Here is a 21727-nt window from a genome sequence, read left to right as displayed (position 1 = left end):
TTTGAAAATAAAACAGTAACATAAGTACAGAAAAACACAGTACGAAATGTAGAATTAATGTTACATTTCATCTCTATTGTAGCTGCAAGCCTTAGTCGGCAGCCACAATGGGGCAGGCTTCTGCAAAGTGGGAGCCAACCCCAGGTCCAGGCCTGTTCTTCCACCTAAGAACTTCAAAAGGGCAGCCTTCACAAATCCTCCAAGCTGCCAGTGTTCTGGGATGCCTCTTGACCCCAAGAGGATAGCAATTGTCACTATCACGGATAGATTGAAAAAAGATTAGAATGAAGTAGTGGTCAACCTAGGATGCTCAATCAAGCGACATTTGGTTGTCTGGGACCAAGAAAAAGAACAGAAAAGTCTGGAAGGCCGAAGGATGGGGAAGCGGCAAAGGAAGACTACGACTCCCATCGTGCGCCGGGGCAGCGACGCCTGCGCACTGTGCGCCGGTTGCCCATGCGGCCCTAGGGCTGGGAGCGCGGCGCCGCTCCGCTGCGGGGGAGGCCATGGCGGAACCTTCCCAGGCCCCAAACCCGGCCCCGGCAGCGCAGCCCCGGCCCCTTCAGTCCCCGGCCCCTGCCCCAACTTCGACTCCTGCGCCCAGTCCGGCTTCAGCCCCCACTCCGGCTCCTACTCCGGCACCAGCTCCTGCCCCAGCTGCAGCCCCAGCCGGGAGCACAGGGACTGGGGGGGCCGGGGTAGGAAGTGGAGGGGATCCGGCTCGACCTGGCCTGAGCCAGCAGCAGCGCGCTAGCCAGAGAAAGGCGCAAGTCCGGGGGCTGCCGCGTGCCAAGAAGCTTGAGAAACTAGGGGTCTTCTCAGCTTGCAAGGTGGGGGCGGGGCCTAGGGCGAAAGGGGCGGGGCTTGGGGCATCCTAGGGCTCGGGGTGGGAATGGGGACGAAGCTCTAGTCGCAGAGCCGCTCCTGCGCTTGGGGCACAGCATCAGCTGACTGATCCTTCCGCCTCCAGGCCAATGAAACCTGCAAGTGTAATGGCTGGAAAAACCCCAAGCCCCCCACTGCACCTCGCATGGACCTACAGCAGCCAGCTGCTAACCTGAGCGAGTTGTGCCGCAGCTGTGAGCACCCCTTGGGTAAGGCAGGCACCATCTTTGGAGCTGGGGCTGAGGGCAGGAGCCAGGTCCTGTTTGAACAGGGTAACATAAAGCTTCTTCGAGAAATCAGAGACTTTCTAAGGAAAAAATGGGTAGGGAATAAATGTGAATGCCCCATGGAAGAAAAAACGGGAATCTGTCTTCCCAGAAGAAGCAGGGAGCTACCAAGGGCTGATGGGAGAACTGAGAACACTGGGTCTCCCTGTCTGTCAAGAATTGGAGAATCAAAGGTGTGTCTCAGCTAGTTAGGAGGTACAGGAGTCAACCCTGACGGAGCTCCTCTGGTCTTCCCAACCCTAATGTAACCATCTTGCAGCGGACCATGTGTCCCACCTGGAGAATGTGTCAGAGGATGAGATTAACCGGCTCTTGGGAATGGTAGTGGATGTAGAAAATCTGTTCATGTCTGTTCACAAGGAAGAGGACACGGACACCAAGCAGGTCTATTTCTACCTCTTCAAGGTGAGCTTTTGTGGAGTAAAGATGGTGAAGTTTTTGTGTGTGTTGGGGATCTCGTTCTCTGAGCTCTCTGTTAACCCTGTTTCTCACCATTCCTCTTCCTTACAGCTCCTGCGGAAATGCATCCTGCAAATGACACGACCAGTGGTGGAGGGATCCCTAGGCAGCCCGCCATTTGAGAAGCCTAACATTGAGCAGGTAGGATGGGCATGTAGCAGAATGAAGGGCAACTTAAGAGGGTGGGAGATCCATTTTACTTCCTCAAGCTGAGAGCAGGAGGGAGGGTCGAAGAAGGGACATGGTATTTGCTGACCTCAGGGTGGGTGTAGAAGTTGGAAGGGTCGGAGGTTCTCTTCACAGAGGCTCTCCTCCTATTTGAGATTCCTCTGCTGCCTGTTTACACCTCCTCCTGATTTTGTCCCCCTCCTGACTCCTCAGGGCGTTCTGAACTTTGTGCAGTACAAATTTAGCCACCTGGCCCCCCGGGAGCGGCAGACAATGTTCGAGCTCTCGAAGATGTTCCTGCTCTGCCTTAACTACTGGAAGCTGGAGACCCCTGCTCAATTCCGGCAGCGATCCCAGTCTGAGGATGTTGCTACCTATAAGGTCAATTATACCAGGTAAGCCCAGGCAGGGCTCACAGGGAGGGCTTGTACAGCCAGTCCGGTGGTCCCCACCCTCACCTACCACTCTGTCTCCCCCAGGTGGCTCTGTTACTGCCACGTGCCTCAGAGCTGCGACAGCCTCCCCCGATATGAGACCACCCATGTGTTTGGCCGAAGCCTTCTGCGGTCCATTTTTACTGTCACCCGCCGGCAGCTACTGGAAAAATTTCGGGTGGAGAAGGACAAACTGGTGCCCGAGAAGAGGACCCTCATTCTCACTCACTTCCCCAAGTAAGGCTCGGTCTGGCCCTATTGGGATTTTGCCCCAAATTCATGTCCTTGCTGTTGTCCCCTTTTTTCCAGGAAGGCTTCCTGGATTGGTCCCTCCTCTCCCTCCATGGGCCTTCTGGGATCTGGGTGTCTACCTGGCAGATTTGCCCATGGCCCAGAAGCTACTTGCTAGTATGTGCTAGTCTGGGGATGGCAGGTACATGGCCCAAGCTAACGCTAACCCCTTTCAAACCCCTGGTAGATAGATTGTTACTAATAGTTTCCTATGGGCGCCTGGATACAGCCTCAGAGCCCCTCCTACCACAGTGCTGGGAGAAATTAGAGCTTACTTTTGAGGTGAGGCCCTCACCCATCTCTGCACTTGTCCTTTGTATATTGCCTCTATCCTGCCGCATCTTCTTCCCATTTGAGCCTGGGTTGTGGCTCCCACAAGCGTGGGAGCGAGCATGTGGGAGCAAGATGTGGCAAGATTGGGTAATTCTAGGCCAATTTGATAGAGAGTGGAATCAGGCAAATCAGGCGACTAGGTGCCCTGCCTAGCCACACAGCGTAGGATGGCCTCGGCTCAGACCCATTCTCCTTGGCCATACATCATGACAGAATTGGGACTCTAATCTCTATCCCGGTTGTGTCCTATCCTGAGCAGGAGGGGACGTGATTCCCACGCAACATACTACACCTTCCCAGACAGCAGCTGTCTCCTCCCACCCACTGAGAACAGGGTCTGTCTCTCTGGCCTCTCATCCCTCTGGGGTCTGGCCCATGCTACTCCTAACTGAAGGCTGGAGTCGTGGGACATTTGTACCCTCCCCACAGGTTCCTGTCCATGCTTGAGGAAGAGATCTACGGGGCGAATTCCCCCATCTGGGAGTCAGGCTTCACCATGCCACCTTCGGAGGGGACACAGCTGGTGCCCCGGCCAGGTAAGTGACACAGTAGCTCCACAGGGTCTGCTTGGCCACCCTGGCCTGCGGCCTCTGGGATAACAGTGGTGGGGTATGATAGCAGTGGGAAGGCACCTTGGGACTCAGAAGGGGCTGAAGGCCCTGCCACGTCCTCTAGCCACGCCATCCACTCCCTCGTCCTTGATTTCTTCTCTCTTGCAGCGACTGTGAGTGCAACAGTTGTACCCAGCACTCCCATCTTCAGTCCTTCCATGGGCGGAGGCAGCAACAGCTCTCTGAGCCTAGATTCCACAGGGGCAGAGCCCATGCCAGGTGGGCACTTGACTGCTGGCCGCCATTCACCCTCCCCTCCACATTTCCTGCTATCCCAGGATGACCCTGTCATCCCCCCCAGCAGGAGAGAAGAGGAAGCTTCCTGAGAACCTGACTCTGGAGGATGCTAAGCGGCTCCGAGTGATGGGTGACATTCCCATGGAGCTGGTCAATGAGGTCATGCTGACCATCACTGACCCTGCTGCCATGCTGGGGCCCGAGGTAGGCATCCCAACCTGCTGACCTGTGGGGAAAGGAATCCCCAACCCCCTGAGGCCCTTGCTCACCACCCCTCTTCTGCCTAGACGAGCCTGCTTTCAGCCAACGCAGCTCGAGATGAAACAGCTCGCCTGGAAGAGCGTCGAGGGATCATCGAATTCCACGTCATTGGCAACTCTCTGACGCCCAAGGCCAACCGGCGTGTGCTGCTGTGGCTTGTGGGGCTGCAGAACGTCTTCTCCCACCAGCTGCCACGAATGCCCAAGGAATATATTGCCCGCCTCGTCTTTGACCCGTGAGTCCCTGGGGACCCCAGCCCCATCCCTCTCCACTGGACACTCTCCTAATTGTAAGGCTCCACCTTTCCTCTGTTCTTATCCCCGATGACACTTCACCCTTTCGTGGCTGAGGGACCTGGGGAGCAAGGAGAGGACAGGTGAGTCCTGTGACATGTCCCCTCTCTCTTAGGAAGCATAAGACCCTGGCCTTGATCAAGGATGGGCGGGTCATCGGTGGGATTTGCTTCCGCATGTTTCCCACCCAGGGCTTCACGGAAATCGTCTTCTGTGCTGTCACCTCAAATGAGCAGGTCAAGGTGAGCACAGTGCCCCTGACCATGACCCCGTTCTACCACCTGCCTCCGAATATGGAGCAAGCCAGCCGAAATGGCGGGATATCTGTGCCCCAGCCCTTGCTGTATCGAGCAGACTTTCCACATACTCCCTCAGGGTGGCAGCTTCACCTTGATAACTGATCATTGAGAAAACACTGGGCAGTGGTGGTGCACGCCTTTAATCCCAGCACTGGAGAGGCAGAGGCAGGCGGGTCTCTCTGAGTTTGAAGCTAACCTGGTCTACAGTGTGAGTTCCAGGACAGCCGGAAACACAGAGAAAGCCTGTGTAGCAACAGCAAAACAGTGGATGTCATTCTGAGGGCTGGGGAGATGGTTCTCTGGTAAAGCGTAAATGCGAAGGCCTTCGCTTGATCCTCATCACCCACATTAAATAAAATGATAAATAATAATAAAATACAGATATAATAAAAATTGGCAGGGTAGGGTAGTACATACTTTTGATCCCAGCACTCGGGAGGAAGAGGCAGAGGCAAGGCCTTCCTGGTCTACAGTTTGAGTTACATGACAGCCAGGGCTGTGCAGAGGAACCCTGTCTTGAAAACACAAACAAGAAAAAGTACCCAAATCGGCAATGATTTTTTTTTTTTCTTTTCTGATGCGGGATGGAATGTAGGGCCCTGTGTACACCAGGCAAATATTCTACCACTAAGTTCTGCTCCCAACGATCTTTTTTTTTTTTTTTTTTTGTTCAGTAAGTCACTTTTTAAAGGACAGAGTTTACTCAGGAGACACCACTTTTTTTTTTTTTTTAAATTTATTTATTATATATGAGTACACCGTAGCTATCTTCAGACACATCAGAAAAGGGCATCAGATCCCCATTACAGATGGTTGTGAGCCACCCTGTGGTTGCTGGGAATTGGAACTCAGGACCTCTGGAAGAGCAGTCAGTGCTCTTAACCACTGAGCCATCTCTCCAGCCCCAATAATCAGCATTTTTATGTTAACCTTAGGGACTTTTTGTTTCAGAGAAGGGCCCATATAGCCAAGTCCAGCCTTAAGCACACTGTGTAGTCCAGGGGCACCTTAGACTTGTGATCCACTTCTCCCTGCCTCCAGATTACTGGGATCACAGGTGTGCACCCCCACACCAGGTCTTATCCATTGCCAGGGATCGAACCCAGGTCTTTGCGCACTCTGAGTAAGTGTTCTGCTATCTGAGCTCTACCCCACGGCAGCAACACTTTCCAAGTGAACCTTTGTTTCTTGGCAGGAAGGTTTGCATGCCTTGGGGAGTTGATAGTCCCAGCTTCTGTCTCTTTTGGCAACAAATTACTTTTGGGCTTTTCGTTCTCCCGCGTTGTGTGCATTGTCTGTATGGTCCTGACATGAGCGGGCCTCTGTGACCCCTTTCTGTTCTTCCCCTTTATTCTGAAACCCCAGCAGTGTTGGGTTGGAGCCCAGCTCTGCTACGTCCGTGGTCCACTGACCTCAGACTGTTCTTCATACACAACCTGCTTATCAGGGTCTTTTTGGTGTTTTTCCTGCGAAATGGGGCTTTTGACCTAGTCGTGGGCTAACTGGCAAATGGGTCTTTGAAGAATCAACCTGGAATCTGGCCCTGAGAGAGGAGCATCTAGAAACCCTTTACTTTCTCTCCGCAAACTCTGATCCTCTGCTGGCCGCCTGACCTCCCTGCTCTGTCTCCCCCACAGGGCTATGGCACCCACCTGATGAATCACCTGAAGGAGTACCACATCAAACACAGCATCCTGTACTTCCTCACCTACGCCGACGAGTACGCCATCGGCTACTTCAAGAAGCAGGTGAGCCTCGGAATCACTGCACTGCCACCTAGGGCACCGTCTGTGTGCACAGCGCCCAATAGAGCTCCTTTTGGTTGCCCACTGCACCCGGCACCGGTGAGGAAGCCCACACACACACACACACACACACACTTCCTGTTTGCTCCCTACCTCTTGCCACCCAGTGAAGAACAAGGCCAGGGATTGGAAGGTCCTTTTGGGGATTGGAGGAGGTGAGGAACAGCCGTCCTGGAGCCTTTGCAGAGGCACGCGGAGTTCTCTCTCTCCCTGCCACCCGGATGTTCAGAGATGTAAGAGGAGACGTGCTCTGCACCGGAGAAGAGACTGTGAAAGTTGGAGAAACCTGGCTGATGGATTGGGTCTTAACTCTCCACCCATCTAGGGCTTCTCCAAGGACATCAAGGTGCCCAAGAGCCGATATCTGGGCTACATCAAGGACTATGAGGGAGCGACACTGATGGAGTGTGAGCTGAACCCCCGCATCCCCTACACAGAGCTGTCCCACATCATCAAGAAACAGAAGGAGGTACACATGTCTCCATAGGGATTTTGTGAGTCTGCATTGGGGAGTTAATGTTCTGAGACTTGTAGTATGTGTGTGTTTATGTGTGGTAGAGACAGACCAGGTCTTAAGTTCCTGCCCTGCCTCTTAGAAAAAGCCAAAAGTAAATGCTACCATTTACTGACCATGGTCTTGGGGGTGATTGGGCCTGAGTTGCTCCCTCAGACCCTTGCTTCCTCAGATCATCAAGAAGTTGATTGAGCGCAAACAGGCACAGATCCGAAAGGTTTACCCTGGACTCAGCTGCTTCAAAGAAGGAGTGAGGCAGATCCCTGTGGAGAGCGTCCCTGGCATTCGTGAGCAGGGGCCTTGGCTGAAAGGGCAGGAGGGCATTCTCAGGGCATGGGCAGGCATTCTGAGAGATGTTTTCCCCCCTTTGCAGGAGAGACAGGCTGGAAGCCACTGGGAAAGGAGAAGGGGTAAGTGTTCAGTCAAGGGGAATGAACTTGGAATGGGGGGTAGGATGGGGCAGAAGAACCCAGACCTCAGACTTGATATCTCTCATTTCCAGCAAGGAGCTGAAGGACCCTGACCAGCTGTATACGACCCTCAAAAACCTGCTGGCTCAGATCAAGGTGGGAGGCCAAGGTCCTCTTGTCGATAACGGAAGTGGGTGGCAGTCTGCGGTTGGGCAGTGAACACTGGGCCTGTCCTCAGCTCATCTGTTCTCTCTAGTCACACCCCAGTGCCTGGCCCTTCATGGAACCTGTGAAGAAGTCGGAGGCCCCTGACTACTACGAGGTTATCCGCTTCCCCATTGGTGAGGACCCTTGTACTCTCATCCCTAACACGTGCCCCCAATCTATTACTGTCTGTGCTGAGTCAGGTACCCAGCATGGTGGGCATCCTCAGTTTTATCCTTTCACCTCTTAAAGTCATGTGCCTTCTCCCTTGTGACCCAGACCTGAAGACCATGACAGAACGGTTGCGCAGCCGCTACTATGTGACCCGGAAGCTCTTTGTAGCCGACCTGCAGCGGGTCATCGCCAACTGCCGGGAGTACAATCCCCCAGACAGCGAATATTGTCGCTGCGCCAGTGCCCTGGAGAAGTTCTTCTACTTCAAGCTCAAAGAAGGAGGGCTCATTGACAAGTAGTGCCCAACTGGGGTCTGCACTGTCCACCTCTGTCTCATCAGATCCGTTTGGGTGCTCCCGGACCCCCTCTCCCTGACTCAGCGGGAGAAACTCCAGCCAGGGGCCCCAAGTCTTGCAGACTTTGGCCAGCAGGCACTTATTCCCAAGCCTGCAGCTCTCTTCCCACCTTCATTGCATCCGACATTAGGGAGGTGTCTGGTCTGGGGCCAGCCCCTTGTAGAATGTCTGGTGGCCAGGGAATGAACTGCTAGTCCTTACAGAGCTATGCAGGCTGAGCGTCCTGAGCCTGGTCCAGGTGCCTGTTTCCCGGGGCCAGGACTATTCAGTGAGGAGCCTCGACGTGGGAACAGCTCAGACTGGAGGAACTATGAGGGGCCTTGGCTCGTCCTACACTGTTGTCCACCTGTCCCCCGGGTTTGGGGGCAGGAGGACCATTCATTCCTTGGCATTAATCCCTTGGAGGGAACAATAAAGCTTTTTTTTTTCCCCCTGTGTGATTATTTGGGGGGGGGGAGGTGTCCAGCTCCAGACTTAACAGATTGACCCTCGCTCCTCTAGTCCTTCCCTTTCTTACCTGGAAGCCTAACTTCAAGCTACAGTGGTGTCGCTGACCCCTGCTATATATGGTGGGGTGATGGGCCTGTCTGACCGCCATCCCTCACCTCTTCTGCTCCAGTAGCTTCCAGCCTGTCTCACCTGCAAAGGGAGAGCAAGAGCTTGTCCTTAATGCCTGTCTCTTCCGTGACTCCTGGACCAGGAAGCAGGCAGCCAAGGTCCGCACCCCCAGGCCTTAAGCTCAGCCCGGGGGGGGGGGTGTTACTGCCCCCTGAGAACATGAGGAGCTAGAGAGCCCAGGAGCAGTGAAGGCCCACCCATTCTGCCAGTATCTCCCTTTCCAGTCTAACTTTTACTTCTTTTGGTGGCTGGGCTGGCCTCCAGCTCCGGCTGGCTCCTCCCCTTGTTTCAGTTTCATTTCTCTTCATTGACTGAACTGTCAGCCTGGGGCTTTTCAGAGCTTCAGAAACCTCAGCAGAGACCAGGCTAGTCTGCTATTCATTTCCAAACCCCATCCTCATCCTGGCCAGGGTAAGTTCCAGGTAGGTATCTATGAGTTCTTGGCTAAGAACAGCCTCTGCAGCTGATTGGGCTGTCCGGCAGGAAGGGGAGGGTACGTGTTCTGATCCCTCTGCCATTCCAGAATGGAGCTGCGACCCTACCAGTGGGAAGTGATCTTACCTGCTCTGGAGGGCAAGAACATCATTATATGGCTTCCCACGGGTGCTGGGAAGACCCGGGCAGCTGCCTTTGTGGCCAAGAAGCATCTAGAGACAGTAGACCGAGGCAAGGTGGTGGTACTGGTTAATAGGGTGAGTGATCTGCCCTTCCCGGAGTGGGGTCTCTCGGCTCATCTCTTCTAGACTAGACTACTGCTCTGCCAGGTCTTCTCATCTTGGTTCAGGAGATGGTTGGGTCCTGAATCATGCCCTGCCACGTTGCTCCTCCCAGCTTCCCCGACCCCAACTCCCAACAACTGCCATTTCCCACCCCCGACCTCAATCCAGGTTCTCTCCATTATTCTTCACTCCCAGGTACACCTGGTGAACCAGCATGCCGAGGAGTTCAGGCGCATGTTGGATAAACAATGGACCGTGACAACCCTGAGTGGGGACATGGGATCACGAGCTGGTTTTGGCCTATTGGCTCGGAGCCATGACCTGCTCATCTGTACGGCAGAGTTACTGCATCTGGCGCTGAAGAGCTCTGAGGAGGATGAACACGTAGAGCTCACAGGTGAGAAAAGGCCATAACCTGCTTAGAGGACGTGCTCCTGGGCAGAGAAGCCCCCCCCTCCCTCCAGCTGAGCCTCAGTTTCCTAATCTGTAAATTGAAAGATAAGTCATTCCTGCCCGCTCCTCGCCAAGTAAGGAAGGGAAGAGGAAGTCCTCAGACAAGAATGGGGACTTCACAGAATTGCTGGGAGGAAGAAGTGCCAGACGCAGCTTACAACTGTCTCTCATGTGCCCCCAGAATTCTCGCTGATTGTGGTGGACGAGTGTCACCATACCCACAAGGACACCATCTACAACACCATCTTGAGCCAGTACCTAGAGCATAAACTGAAGAAGGCGAAGCCCCTTCCCCAGGTCCTGGGTCTCACAGCCTCCCCAGGCACTGGAGGAGCCACCAAGCTCCAAGGGGCCATTGACCACATCCTACAGGTCAGCTGAGCCCCTGAGCCCCTGAGCCCTCCTACCATAGATCCTTGCTTGTCCTGCCCCCCAGTCCTACCACACATACCCTTCATACACTGGTTTCTTCAACTATCCTGGGCACATGAGGCTTGTGGGACCCTTTACTATGCCTTTTTCCCCGGAATGCCCTTTCTTTTGAACCTCCATCAGATTCCTTCCCACCACTCAGCAAACAGTCCTGTCATTGTCGCAGTCTCCCCTGGCCATCCCCACTACTCTGTCATAAGGCTGCTTTTAATTATTTAATTATTTTCGGAGTTTGTCACAAACTGGAAGCTGTTTGAACTGGGAGCTATGAAAATGGGAACTGCTTTTCTTTCTTAAGATTTATTGTGTGTGCAGCGTTCTGCCTTGCGTGTATGCCTACAGGCCAGAAGAGGGCACCAGATCTCAGTATAGATGGTCGTGAACCACCATGTGGTTGCTGAGACTTGAACTCAGGACCTCTGGAAAGAGCATCCCGTGCTCTGAACCTCTGAGTCATCTCTCCAGCCCTCTTTGCTGATTTTCAGTCGTCTCTAAATGGACGTTTGGACCTAAGCTCCTCTCTCTCATCAATTCAGGAGTATTAGTGACTCACAGGACACACTTCAGACTCCTTGAGACGAATCCCAACTTGCAGTGGCCCTGCCTCAGGCTTTCCTGTCCTTAACCAGGACCCCACCTCCCTCGGATCCTGTCTGACTCCTCTTTCCCTGATGCTTTTCTGTTGCCTCCAGCTCTGTGCGAATTTGGATACGTGGCGCATCATGTCACCGAAGAATTGCTACTCCCAGCTGCTGGAGCATAACCCAAAGCCCTGCAAGCAGTATGACCTCTGCCAAAGGCGCACGCAGGTGTGTGAGGGGTCACAGGGCAGGCTTGGGGGGGGGTCTGGTGCCAGGTTAGGGCACCTAGGCTTGGGCCCCGACTCCACCTTCCCTAGCTCTTGTCACTTCAGGCCCTGGCCCATGCCTTTTCTGTGCTTTGAGGCACCCGCAGCCCAAGTCCAAAGCCTACTGTGTGGATTGGCTCATGGTACTGTCAAGGCATGAAGACAGGGTACTTGTAATGATAGGGCTGAACCAGGGCTCTCCCTCCATATTGCTGTGCTCAGGCCACAAGGCAAAGGTATAATGTAGGCGAGACAATAGAAGCTGCGTACAGGGATCTGATCCCTGTCTCCAGCCAGAGTGCTTCACGCCCAGGGATTTGAAGTTCTCACTCTCAAGGAAATGGACTGAATCCTACGTAATACCTGACCCTCCCGTGAGTATGGGAATCCCCTCATCCCCCTCACTCCTTCTTGCTCAGGATCCTTTTGGAGACTTGCTAAAAAAGCTTATGAAGCAAATTCACCAACAACTAGAGATGCCTGACCTGAAGCAGCAGTTCGGAACCCAGATGTATGAGCAGCAAGTGGTACAGTTAAGCAAGGACGGTAAGAGGGGCTTGGGATGGGGGTGGAGAACAGCTTGCGAGCCTGTCTGGGCGGAGCCTTTGGGGGCGGGGCTTCTATACTTGAGGCGTGGCCTGTCTGGGTGGAACTTTTAGGGATGGAGGAGCCTCCAAATTGACCCTGCACCTCTTTCCTGCAGCGGCGGAGGCTGGGCTCCAGGAACAGCGGGTGTATGCGCTGCATTTGCGGCGCTACAATGATGCTCTATATATCCACGATACGGTCCGTGCGTGGGACGCACTTAACATGTTGCAAGATTTCTACGACACAGAACGCGCCCTAAAAACACAGATGGTGCATGCTGAGCGCTGGCTGCTGGAGCTGTTTGATGGTGAGGCACAACAGGGTTAGAACTGCTTGAGAGCTTAAGGTCATTTGTAGCTGGGCAGCTAACAGGACCCAGGGAGGGTCCTGGGTCTCTAGTCTCCTAACTAAACCCCAAGGCTGCTAGTGTGGCAAACCTGTTCCCTCAAGTGTGACAGCTGTGTGTACACGTTCTCTCCTTCTGATGTGGGCGCCAGGGATTGGACTCAGGTTGTCAGGCTTAGTAGCGAATGCTTTTTCTCTCTGGACCATCTTGCCAGCCCCAACAAAGATATTCTAAAACATAGGATATAACGGGACTCTCTCGGACCCACCAGTGATAAAAATAATCACACAGGGGCTTTTTAATATTTTAAAGCTTAGGCCTTTTAGTTAGGGAAATCTCCCAGCCACCTATCCAGCTTTAACCCAACTAATCCTGGCACTATGTCCCGCCACCTGGCTAACCCCACTTCTCTGTCCCCCTCTGGTCCATTCACCTCTGTATCCACTGCTGAATCCCTTGTGTTTCATTCTTCTCTCTGTCTCTCTCTCTCTCTGTCCCTCTCTCTCTCTCTGTCTCTCTCTCTGTCTCTCTGTCTCTCTCTCTCTCCCTCCCTTCCTCCTCTCCCTCTTTTTCTCTAGTTCCTCCCTCCACTTTCTGCCCAGCTGTTGGCTATAAAGCTCGTTATTACGGCCAATCAAATACAATTCTAGCTTGCCTCTAGGCTAGTGAGGAAAAAGGAAGATTTATAAAATGCAAGGGCGGTGCTGGGCCATAGATGGAGATAGCAATACCAGATCCTGCCAGCATCCAGCATGCAGCTCTCTGCCGGTACAGAATTAACAATCGAGAATATAGAGAGAGGCACAGCTTCACATGATGGACCCCAACAATAGGATGGCTCCATCGACCTGAATTCAAATCCCAGAGAGCTACTTAAAAATCGGGTGCAGCCAACTTGCCAGTTCAGCACCAGGGTGCTGGGGACAGTAGGATCCCTGGGGCTTGCTAGACAGTTCATCTTGCCAACGGAGAACTCTGGTGTCAGTAGGAGAGAGAGACTATGTCTTAAAAAATTAGATGCTCAGTGGGTAAATGTCCTTGCTGTCTCAAACCCATGTAAGGGGAGAGAAGGCCCTGCAATCCGTCCCCTGCCGCAAAAAAAGAACCAAAAAAAAAAAAAAAAAAAAAAATTAGATGCTCAGTGGGTAAATGTCCATCTCAAACCCATGCCATGGGGGAGAGAAGAGTGCAATGTTCATCCTCTGCACACATGCCATGGTGTGTGTACACCCACAAACACATGCCATGGTGTGTACACCCACAAACACATGCCATGGTGTGTTCACCCACAAACACATGTCATGGTGTGTGCACCCACAAACACATGCCATGGTGTGTTCACCCACAAACACATGCCATGGTGTGTTCACCCACAAACACATGTCATGGTGTGTGCACCCACAAACACATGTCATGGTGTGTGCACCCACAAACACATGCCATGGTGTGTAAACCCACAAACACATGCCATGGTGTGTGCAACCACAAACACATGCCATGGTGTGTATACCCACAAACACATGCCATGGTGTATATGCCCACAAACACATGCCATGGTGTGTGCACCCACAAACACATGCCATGGTGTGTATACCCACAAACACATGCCATGGTGTATATGCCCACAAACACATGCCATGCACACACATGTAATAAATAAAATTTTAAAATAAGGTTGAGAATTATAGATGCCTGACATGTCCCCAAATACATACACAAACACATGCATGAACACATACTTACACATATCCCCCCCCCAAAAAACATGGTCCAGGAAAATCTGGCTTGAAACTATCCTGGTACAGAGATCAGTTTAAAGAGCTCAAAGACCAGATGGTGGTGGTACTCACCTTTAATCCCAGTGCTCAAGAGACAGAGGCAGGCAGATCTCTAAGTTGGGAGCCAGCCTGGTCTACAGAGTAAGTTCCAGAACAGCCAGGGCTATTATGCAGAGAAAGCCTGTCTCAGGGGAGAAAAAAAGGGAAGGGAAAAAACCCCTCAAGGGTGGGGCTAGGATGCAGGAGTGTTTCTCAGTGGTTAGAGCACTCACCTAGAATGTACAAAGGCCCAGTTTGTTTCCCCAGCATACAGCGTCGGGATCCCTGTGTTAGTTAGGGTTTTATTACTGTGAAGAGACACCATGACCAACACAACTCTTATAAAGGCAAACATTTAATTGGGTCTGGCTTACAATTTCAGAGGTTTGAACCATTATCGTCATGGCAGGGAGTATGGCAGTGTGAGGCAGACATGTGCTGGAGGAGCCTAGAGTTCTACACCTTGGTCTGAAGGCAGCAGGGAGAAGACTGTTTGCACTGGGTGGAGCCTGAGGATAGGAGCCCTCAAAGCCCGCCTACACAGTGGCACACTTCCTCTGACAAGGCCACGCCTTCTAATAGTGCCACTGCCTATGGCCAAGCACTCCAACCCATGAATCCATGGGGATCATACCTCTTCAAACCACCACACCGTCACTGTAATCCTAGGATTTAGGAGGTGGAAGCAGGAGGAAGTGAATTTAAGGCTAGCCTGGGCTACATGAGATCCTGCCTAAAAAATTAAAACAACAGTGGTGGTATTGAGTGCTGCTGGTCTGGGGTTTGTGAGGGATGGATTCTATACTGAATGTCTCCTGTAAGGCTGGCCTTGAGAGTAAATGGAAATGTGTCCCCCTTTTTTTTAAAAAAAAAAATTTATTTATTTATTATATATAAGTACGCTGTAGCTGTTTTCAGACAGACACACCAGAAGAGGGCATCAAAAATCTCATTATGGGTGGTTGTGAGCCACCATGTGGTTGGTGGGATTTGAACTCAGAACATCTAGAAGAGGAATCAGTGCTCTTAACCACTGAGCCATCTCTCCAGCCTGGAAATGTGTTCTTAAAGTGTGCTTAGAACAGCTCAGGGAATGAACAGGATCAGGTGTCCTCTCTGCCAACAACTCTGTCCCTTTGAGCACCCTGTCTAACCAGGCCTGAGCCCTGTGCCTCTACTTTGGTGTTTTCAGACCATAGAAAAGCGTTGGCCCAGTTTGCAGCCCAAGGTCCTGAGAACCCGAAGTTGGAGATGCTGGAAGGGATCCTACTGAAGCAGTTTGGGAGTCCTGACCACACTCGGGGTATCATCTTCACCAGAACCCGTCAGACTGCTTCCTCCCTCCTGCTCTGGCTTCGGCAGCAACCTTGCCTACAGACTGTGAACATCAAGCCCCAGATGCTGATTGGAGCAGGGAACACAGGCCAGAGCACACATATGACCCAGGTGTTTGGCTGTGCCTGAAGGCATTTCACAGGGGAGAAAGGGGAACAGGGTCCGCAACACAGAGATAGCAGGAAAATTCTGGGGACAAGGGATTGAATCTTCCTACACAAGAGACCAGACAGCTAGGATTAAACAGAGACACTTTCCCTTTTGCCTAGGTTTCCCTCTGCCTGAGAGTCCCAGGGGATGGAGTAGCAGGGACCCAGGGGCCTGTAGAAAAAAAGAGTTAAATGGTGTGACTTCTCAGGGCAGAGGACTAGGAATATGGGATCCCTTATGGGGGAACAGGGGATAGGCAGGGACTTTTAGAAGCCACTAGGGAAGGGGTCTACGGATATAGCTCAGCTGGTAGGATGCTTGCCCAACAAGCACAAAGCCATAGCCAGGAGTGGTATGCATTATAATCCCAGCACTCAGAAGATGAAAGACAGAGGCAATGAACTAGAAGATCAGGTGGTTCTTGTCTACAACAGCAAGATCAAGGTCAGCCTGGGATATGCAGAAAATCTGTCTCTTAAAGGAATGGAAGGGGAAGGAGGAGAAAGTGTCCTAGGGGGACAGGGTCGGACCCTAGGTTCAATCTTGGAGATAACCTTCGGACAGAGTTGGACTCTGGGCTCCCATAAACCTTTTCCTTCTCCCTGACCCCTTCAACAGAAAGACCAGCAAGAGGTGATCCAGGAGTTCAGGGATGGTAAACTGAACCTTCTAGTGGCCACAAGTGTAGCAGAGGAGGGCCTGGATATCGCTCAGTGCAATGTGGTGGTGCGCTATGGGCTCCTGACCAATGAGATCTCCATGGTGCAGGTACACTTCCACCCTCCTCCCCACTACAACAGCAGCCCTGGAGGGATTCCGTATGGATGCCAGCCCACGTCTCCCTCACCTGTGTCATTCTTTCCAGGCTCGGGGTCGCGCTCGAGCTGGTCAGAGTGTGTACTCCTTCGTGGCTACAGAGGGCAGTCGGGAGATAAAGCGGGAGCTGACCAATGAGGCACTGGAAATGTTGATGGAGCAGGCAGTGGCCGCTGTCCAGAAAATGGACCCTGAGGAGTTCAAGGCCAAGGTCAGCAGCAACCTCTGAAAGCCTGAGGCTCTGACTGCATCCACACCCTCCTGGGGTCCCCTCCAGGATCACCCAGGGAACTTTTATACCATGCAGAGAAAGATCAAGGCCACGGTCATGTTGCCAGAAAGGGCAATGCCTGTCCTCTGCATGACCTTAGAAACAGGCCTTGTCCCAAGTGTGCCCTTATCCTTGGTTACAACAGCAAGTTGGAGGCCAGCGTGAATTGTATGAGAATCTGTCTTTTAAAAGGGTGCTGGGGATAGGGGTGAGTGTGGGGAAACAGATACTTTGTGTATTTGTTGAGAGCCTTTCTGTAAATAGACAGAAGGGAAACAAAGACACAGTCAGAAGGTAAGGTCCAGACAGATGATGCACTAATCTAGGAAGCCGCATCCAAACCGTTTTCTTTAGTCCTGTTGACTCAGCATAATGCTGTCCCATACATTTTTTTTCATTTTGTCAAAGGGAGAACACAAAACTAACAGGAACAGGGGATAGCTCAGACAAGCACAAGCACAAGGACCTGAATTCCCAGTCCCGTAAAAATCTGGGCACAGCAATGTGTTGCTGGGATCTCAACTCTGGGAAGGCGGACAGGAGGATTTCTGGGCTTGCTGGCCAGTCGGCTTAGCTGAGTCAGGGAGTTTCACGTTCAGTGAGACCCTGTCTCAAAACACAAGTCCCTTCTGAGTCTGGGTACAAATGATCTGGGGTCTTTGGGAATTCTGGGAGCTTTCCTGAGGTTGGGTCTCTTGGCGTCCATGTCCAAGTCCTGTCCCCTGCCCCCTCCTCCAGATCCAGGACCTTCAGCTAGCATCTCTAGTTAAGCGAGCAGCACGTGCGGCCCATCGGGAGAGCCAGCAGGGGCAGTTCCCACCAGATCGCGTGCAGCTTCTCTGCATCAACTGTATGGTGGCCGTTGGCTACGGGAGTGACCTGCGGAAGGTGGAGGGCACCCACCACGTCAATGTGAACCCCGACTTCTTGTGAGAGCCATGGGAGGGCTGGCAGGATGTGGAGGGGCTTTATACCCCGGTGTGGCAAGCTAAAGAGTGTTTTAGCAAGCAGGTTTTATCCCCAGCCCCATTCCACGTCCCCCACGTGAGGAAGCAGAGGTGTGGTGTCTTGCTTAAGCTCCCATAGACATTCTGTGATCGAAAGAGAACTGGAGTTTAGGATGTAAAGGATTTAGCCATAACCTGAGTGAGTCCTTGACCCTGCCCTCTCTTGGGATATCAAGAAAAGTTTAACTGTCAGGTGAGGCAGCTTGTCAATGCTTCTCAGGAGGTTAGGAAGGAGAATTATTTGAGTCTAGGAGGTCAGAGTCAGCCAGGGTAGCAGAAAGGCCTCCATCTTAAAAGAAAAAATAAATCAGGAGCCACTGGGTGTGGTGTGTGGTGCTTCATGTGCTTATAAGTGCAGTACCTGGGAGGTAGAGTTCAAGGCGTCACCCTTGGCTACACAGAGCATCCCAGGCCAGGCCGGACTCAAAAAGAGAAGGAACTTGGTCTTCATTGTGAGTTTCAGGATAGCCAGGGCTACATAGAGAGAGACCGTGTCTTCAAAATAAAGAAAAGGGGGAAGGGGGGAAGCTAGGGATGTAGCTCAGTTGACAGAGTGCTTACCTAGAATGCACAAAGTCCTGGGTTCGATTCCACACCTGGAATCCAGCACTTAGGAGACAGACGCAGTAGGATCGGCAATCAGTTACCCTCAGGCACATATCAAGTTGGAAGCCATCTTGGGCTACACGACACCCTGTCTCAAGACTGAGCTTGATTCCCACATCCCATGGTAGAAAGAGAGACTCCTCAACATTATCTTCTGACCTCCACAGGAGCATGGTGGCACACACACACACACACACACACCCCACACACACTTAAAGCTCCAGCTCTCAATCTCCTACTGAGCCACCCCCCGTCCTGCCTCCTCAATGATCACCTTACTTCTGCTCATAACATTCGTTAGACACCTCCTGTGTGTCAGGCCACAGTACCAAAGTTCTTCACACTGGCTCTCTCTGAGAGACCATTTCACCTAGGTAGGAGAAGGAGGGTGGTGGGATTTGAACACGGGAAATGAGTCTAGGCAGAGGTGAGGAGCACAGTTACCCTGAGAGGAACGATGGGAGGAGTGGGATTCAGGATCCAAGGATGTTCTTTGGATGCAGGAACAGGCTGCAGACGGGGCAGACCAATCTTCCTGAGGTATAGACTTCCTGATTCTGGGAAATTCTACATCCTGACAGACAGGAAGGCCAGATGTCTTGGTAGGGACTCAGCCAGCTACAGGGCGTGGAGTCTGGGGTTCAGGGGCTCTAGAAGGGCTCTGTCTACCTCATCCTTTCTAGGGTCTACTATACCACTTCCCAGAATCCTGTGGTCATTAACAAGGTCTTTAAGGACTGGAAACCTGGAGGAATCATCAGATGCAGTAACTGTGGGGAGGTAAGTAAAGGGCTATAGCCCTCAGCCCCAGACTCCAGAAGCCCTTCATTTGGGAAAGGAGGTCTAGCTGTGCCTTCAAGCCCTTACCCCAAGTGGGAATCATGCCTGCTATGAGAGGCCCACAGTCTGTACTGTAGTCCTGTGTAACTTGACTTTTACTATTTTGTGGGTTCCTTTCTCTTCTACCCATCTCCATCCCTTTATCCATCCTTTCAACCCCTTAACCCTAGGTAGGAGAGAAAAAAGGATAGAGAAGAAAGGGCCGACATTATTGGTAGACTATTCCCTGCTGGTTACGGGCATCAAGTTCGTTGGGGCCAATTTGATCTTCACTGTCAGGATATGTAATTTCTTCTTTTCATCTCTCTGTGCACGCTGCAACCAACGTCATCCAACCACCAGCCAGCCAACCAGCCCCTTCTATCTGGGCTCTAGCATTTGTACACCCTCTGAAGGGTCCCCAGAATTCCAAACGTTACACGGCTGCAGAAACTATCTGCAGCTGTCAAAACCACACCCCTGTTAGAACACGAAGCAAATCACAGTCAGTTGAGGTGGGCAATCTGAAGCAACCCCATGTCGCACCTCTGGGATTAAAATGAAAACATTCTCATGTCTCTGTGTTCACTATAGTCCTGCCTTAGGGAGCCCACTGCATGACAGCCTCTGGTGGTAGATACAGGGCTGGCCATCCAGCTCGAGAACAGAAAGTCAAACGCTTCCATCTATCTTTGTTCTACTCCCAGGTCTGGGGCTTCCAGATGATCTACAAATCAGTGACCTTGCCGGTGCTCAAAATCAGAAGTATGCTTCTGGAGACCCCTCACGGGAAGATCCAGGCCAAAAAGTGGTCCCGAGTGCCTTTCTCAGTGCCTGACTTCGACATTCTGCGGGATTGCACTCAAAGCCTTTCTGATCTCTCACTGGACTGACCCCTTGTGGCTGCAATACCTAGGTCAACCTGTAGGGGGCAGGAGAGTTCAGCAAGCCAGCCTCCTTCCCCTGTCTAGCACTGTGGTCACCAGGGTACCCCTTTTTTTGTTCCGGAGATATTAAACACATTGATGGAGTTGGAAGACGGATGAAGGAGAATTGACACGGGGCAGACTAGGAACCACAACATCTGTCCCTTTCCCAGGCAGCTTGGGTTTTTTTGTTTTTCTTTCTGAGGCTCTTCATAAATTAAAAACATGGTAGAGAATGTGTAACAATTTTTTATTTTGAAGTGTAATGGATGGAAAATAAACTTCATTGATGTGCCGTGCCTCTTCCTAGTCAAGATATAGACACCCCCTTGCAAGTGTCTTTTTTCCCCACTGTAAAGCCTATCTTCTAGCCCTTCCCGCACACTTATCTGCTTGGGTAATTTTTTTTTTAATTCTTTTTTTTTTTTTCGGACTGGGGACCAACCCAGGGTTTGCGCTTAAGCTTGCTAGGCAAGGCGCTCTACGTGAGCTAAATCCCCAACCCCAGGGTAATTTTTAATGTTAAAATTTACCCAAGGGTTGGGGATTTAGCTCAGCAATAGAGCGCTACCTAGCGAGGGTCCGTCCCCAGCTCGAAAAAAAAAAAAAAAAAAAAAAAAACAAACAAACAAAAAAAACCATTACCCTTGGGACTAGAGATGAAGCTCGCTTGTTCCAGTGCTTGCCTACCGTGTACAAAGCCCAGGGTTTGATGCCCAGAACTGCATAGGGGAGCATGGGTAGGGGCTATCTGGAATCCAAACACTGGAGGGGTAGAGACAGGAGGATGCTCTGATGAGATCGTTCATTGGGTGAAGTATTGCCTACGAGCCTGACTGAGTTCAATCCCCAGGACCTACTTGGGTGGAAGGTGAGGACCACCAAACTGTTCCTCTGACCTCCCCCGTGCGTCTTAGTGGACTCATGCACTGACTGTAACTGTAGTGGACTCAAGGCGGGGTTGGGGATTTAGCTCAGTGGTAGATGCTTGCCTGACTAAGGCCCTGACTGTCCCCAGTCCGAAAAAAAAAAAAAAAAAAAAAAAAAAAAGGTAAGCTCAAGGCCATCCTTGGTTACATAGTAAGTTTGGGGCCTGCCTGGGATTATCAGAGAGAGAGAGAGAGAGAGAGAGAGAGAGAGAGAGAAGAGAGAAGAAGAAGAAGAAGAAGAAGAAGAAGAAGAAGAAGAAGAAGAAGAAGAAGGAGAAGAAGAAGTAGAAGAGAAAGCAGTAGAATTTAGAAGGGTAGAGCAGGCCTAGAAAAAGCGCAAGGCCCGGGGTTCGGTCCCCAGCTCCGAAAAAAAGAAAAAAAAAAAAAAGAAGAAGGTCTTTCATATAGATCATCAACAGGAAAAGTACCCAAGACAGGGTTCACAGGCAGAGAACACATCTATCACAAAAGAGGCTCTAGGTTACATTCCCAGATCTAAAGAGTTTTCATTTGAGCCCCTTCAAGAATGTAAAGATCTTGTGTCCTCTCCAACGTCTGTGAGATGTTCTAACCCCTCTTCCCTCCTCATCCCCCCTTCTCACTTGGGGAGAAGAGAGCCTGACAGCCAGCATTTGAGGGCTGGGCTCAGGGAGGCCTCATTTTTTTGCTCTCATTTTAATCGAGGCAAGATCTAGGTTGAATCTTCAGGGAAAGGGCTATTTCTGTAGTAAGAGGCCCAGCAGGCACAAGTCACCTTCAGGGGGGAGGAAAGGGTTAGGGCAGAGATTCGACAGAAGGCTGACAGTTCTTCCTGCTATCCAACCTGTATCTTCTGTTTCATTCTTGCCCTGCCTCAAAGTGCATAGAAAAGAATTCATTCTCTTTTCTCCCAGTCTTTTCTGGCTAAGGCTAAAACTTCACTTGCACTCTTTTGGGCAGCCATCTTAGCTAGGGTAAATCTTTCTCTCTCAGAGTGTCCTTGGCCCCCTTCAGGAGTCATCCCACGGGTGCTTTCTGCTTGTTCACG

At 51.7% G+C, this 21727-nt stretch overlaps 2 protein-coding genes across 4 annotated transcripts; both read left to right on the top strand.

Annotated features, from left to right (window-relative positions):
- Positions 1 to 430: 430 nt before the first annotated feature.
- Kat2a (lysine acetyltransferase 2A) lies at positions 431 to 8450 on the top strand. Of its 2 annotated transcripts, none has more exons than XM_032913080.1 (18): positions 431 to 830; positions 971 to 1094; positions 1432 to 1577; positions 1683 to 1772; positions 2013 to 2194; positions 2279 to 2470; positions 3287 to 3393; positions 3577 to 3687; positions 3770 to 3909; positions 3993 to 4201; positions 4375 to 4501; positions 6196 to 6306; positions 6689 to 6832; positions 7050 to 7164; positions 7251 to 7287; positions 7380 to 7443; positions 7544 to 7628; positions 7771 to 8450. In XM_032913080.1, exons 1-18 carry the CDS (start codon positions 507 to 509, stop codon positions 7962 to 7964), a joined length of 2502 nt encoding a protein of 833 aa, XP_032768971.1. In that variant the 5' UTR covers positions 431 to 506; the 3' UTR covers positions 7965 to 8450. The 2 variants fall into 2 exon arrangements, with proteins under 2 accessions (XP_032768971.1, XP_032768972.1); XM_032913081.1 differs by having other exon boundaries at positions 432 to 830; positions 3773 to 3909.
- Positions 8451 to 8956: 506 nt separating this feature from the next.
- On the top strand, positions 8957 to 20072 carry Dhx58 (DExH-box helicase 58). 2 transcript variants are annotated; one of them, XM_032913875.1, is made up of 13 exons: positions 8957 to 9050; positions 9163 to 9331; positions 9554 to 9755; positions 9993 to 10183; positions 10936 to 11052; positions 11510 to 11636; positions 11794 to 11985; positions 15034 to 15287; positions 15945 to 16094; positions 16192 to 16353; positions 17152 to 17342; positions 18710 to 18806; positions 19553 to 20072. In XM_032913875.1, exons 2-13 carry the CDS (start codon positions 9164 to 9166, stop codon positions 19736 to 19738), a joined length of 2037 nt encoding a protein of 678 aa, XP_032769766.1. In that variant the 5' UTR covers positions 8957 to 9050; position 9163; the 3' UTR covers positions 19739 to 20072. The 2 variants fall into 2 exon arrangements, with proteins under 2 accessions (XP_032769766.1, XP_032769765.1); XM_032913874.1 differs by having other exon boundaries at positions 8957 to 9061.
- Positions 20073 to 21727: the final 1655 nt, after the last annotated feature.

Source organism: Rattus rattus, chromosome 9, assembly GCF_011064425.1.
Source record: "Rattus rattus isolate New Zealand chromosome 9, Rrattus_CSIRO_v1, whole genome shotgun sequence".
Taxonomy (NCBI): Eukaryota; Metazoa; Chordata; class Mammalia; order Rodentia; family Muridae; genus Rattus; species Rattus rattus.
This window is presented reverse-complemented; position numbering and strand designations above follow the sequence as displayed.

What these genes read in the sequence shown, in the direction of transcription:
- Dhx58 (XM_032913875.1), top strand. Translation starts at nt 9,164, where the DNA reads ATGGAGCTGCGACCCTACCAGTGGGAAGTGATCTTACCTGCTCTGGAG. An exon ending in TCTGCCAAAGGCGCACGCAG is followed by an intron (nt 11,053 to 11,509) that starts GTGTGTGAGGGG and finishes CTTCTTGCTCAG; the next exon opens with GATCCTTTTGGAGACTTGCT. An exon ending in AATGTGAACCCCGACTTCTT is followed by an intron (nt 17,343 to 18,709) that starts GTGAGAGCCATG and finishes CATCCTTTCTAG; the next exon opens with GGTCTACTATACCACTTCCC.
- Kat2a (XM_032913080.1), top strand. Translation starts at nt 507, where the DNA reads ATGGCGGAACCTTCCCAGGCCCCAAACCCGGCCCCGGCAGCGCAGCCC. An exon ending in GGGTCTTCTCAGCTTGCAAG is followed by an intron (nt 831 to 970) that starts GTGGGGGCGGGG and finishes TTCCGCCTCCAG; the next exon opens with GCCAATGAAACCTGCAAGTG. An exon ending in AGAAGCCTAACATTGAGCAG is followed by an intron (nt 1,773 to 2,012) that starts GTAGGATGGGCA and finishes CTGACTCCTCAG; the next exon opens with GGCGTTCTGAACTTTGTGCA.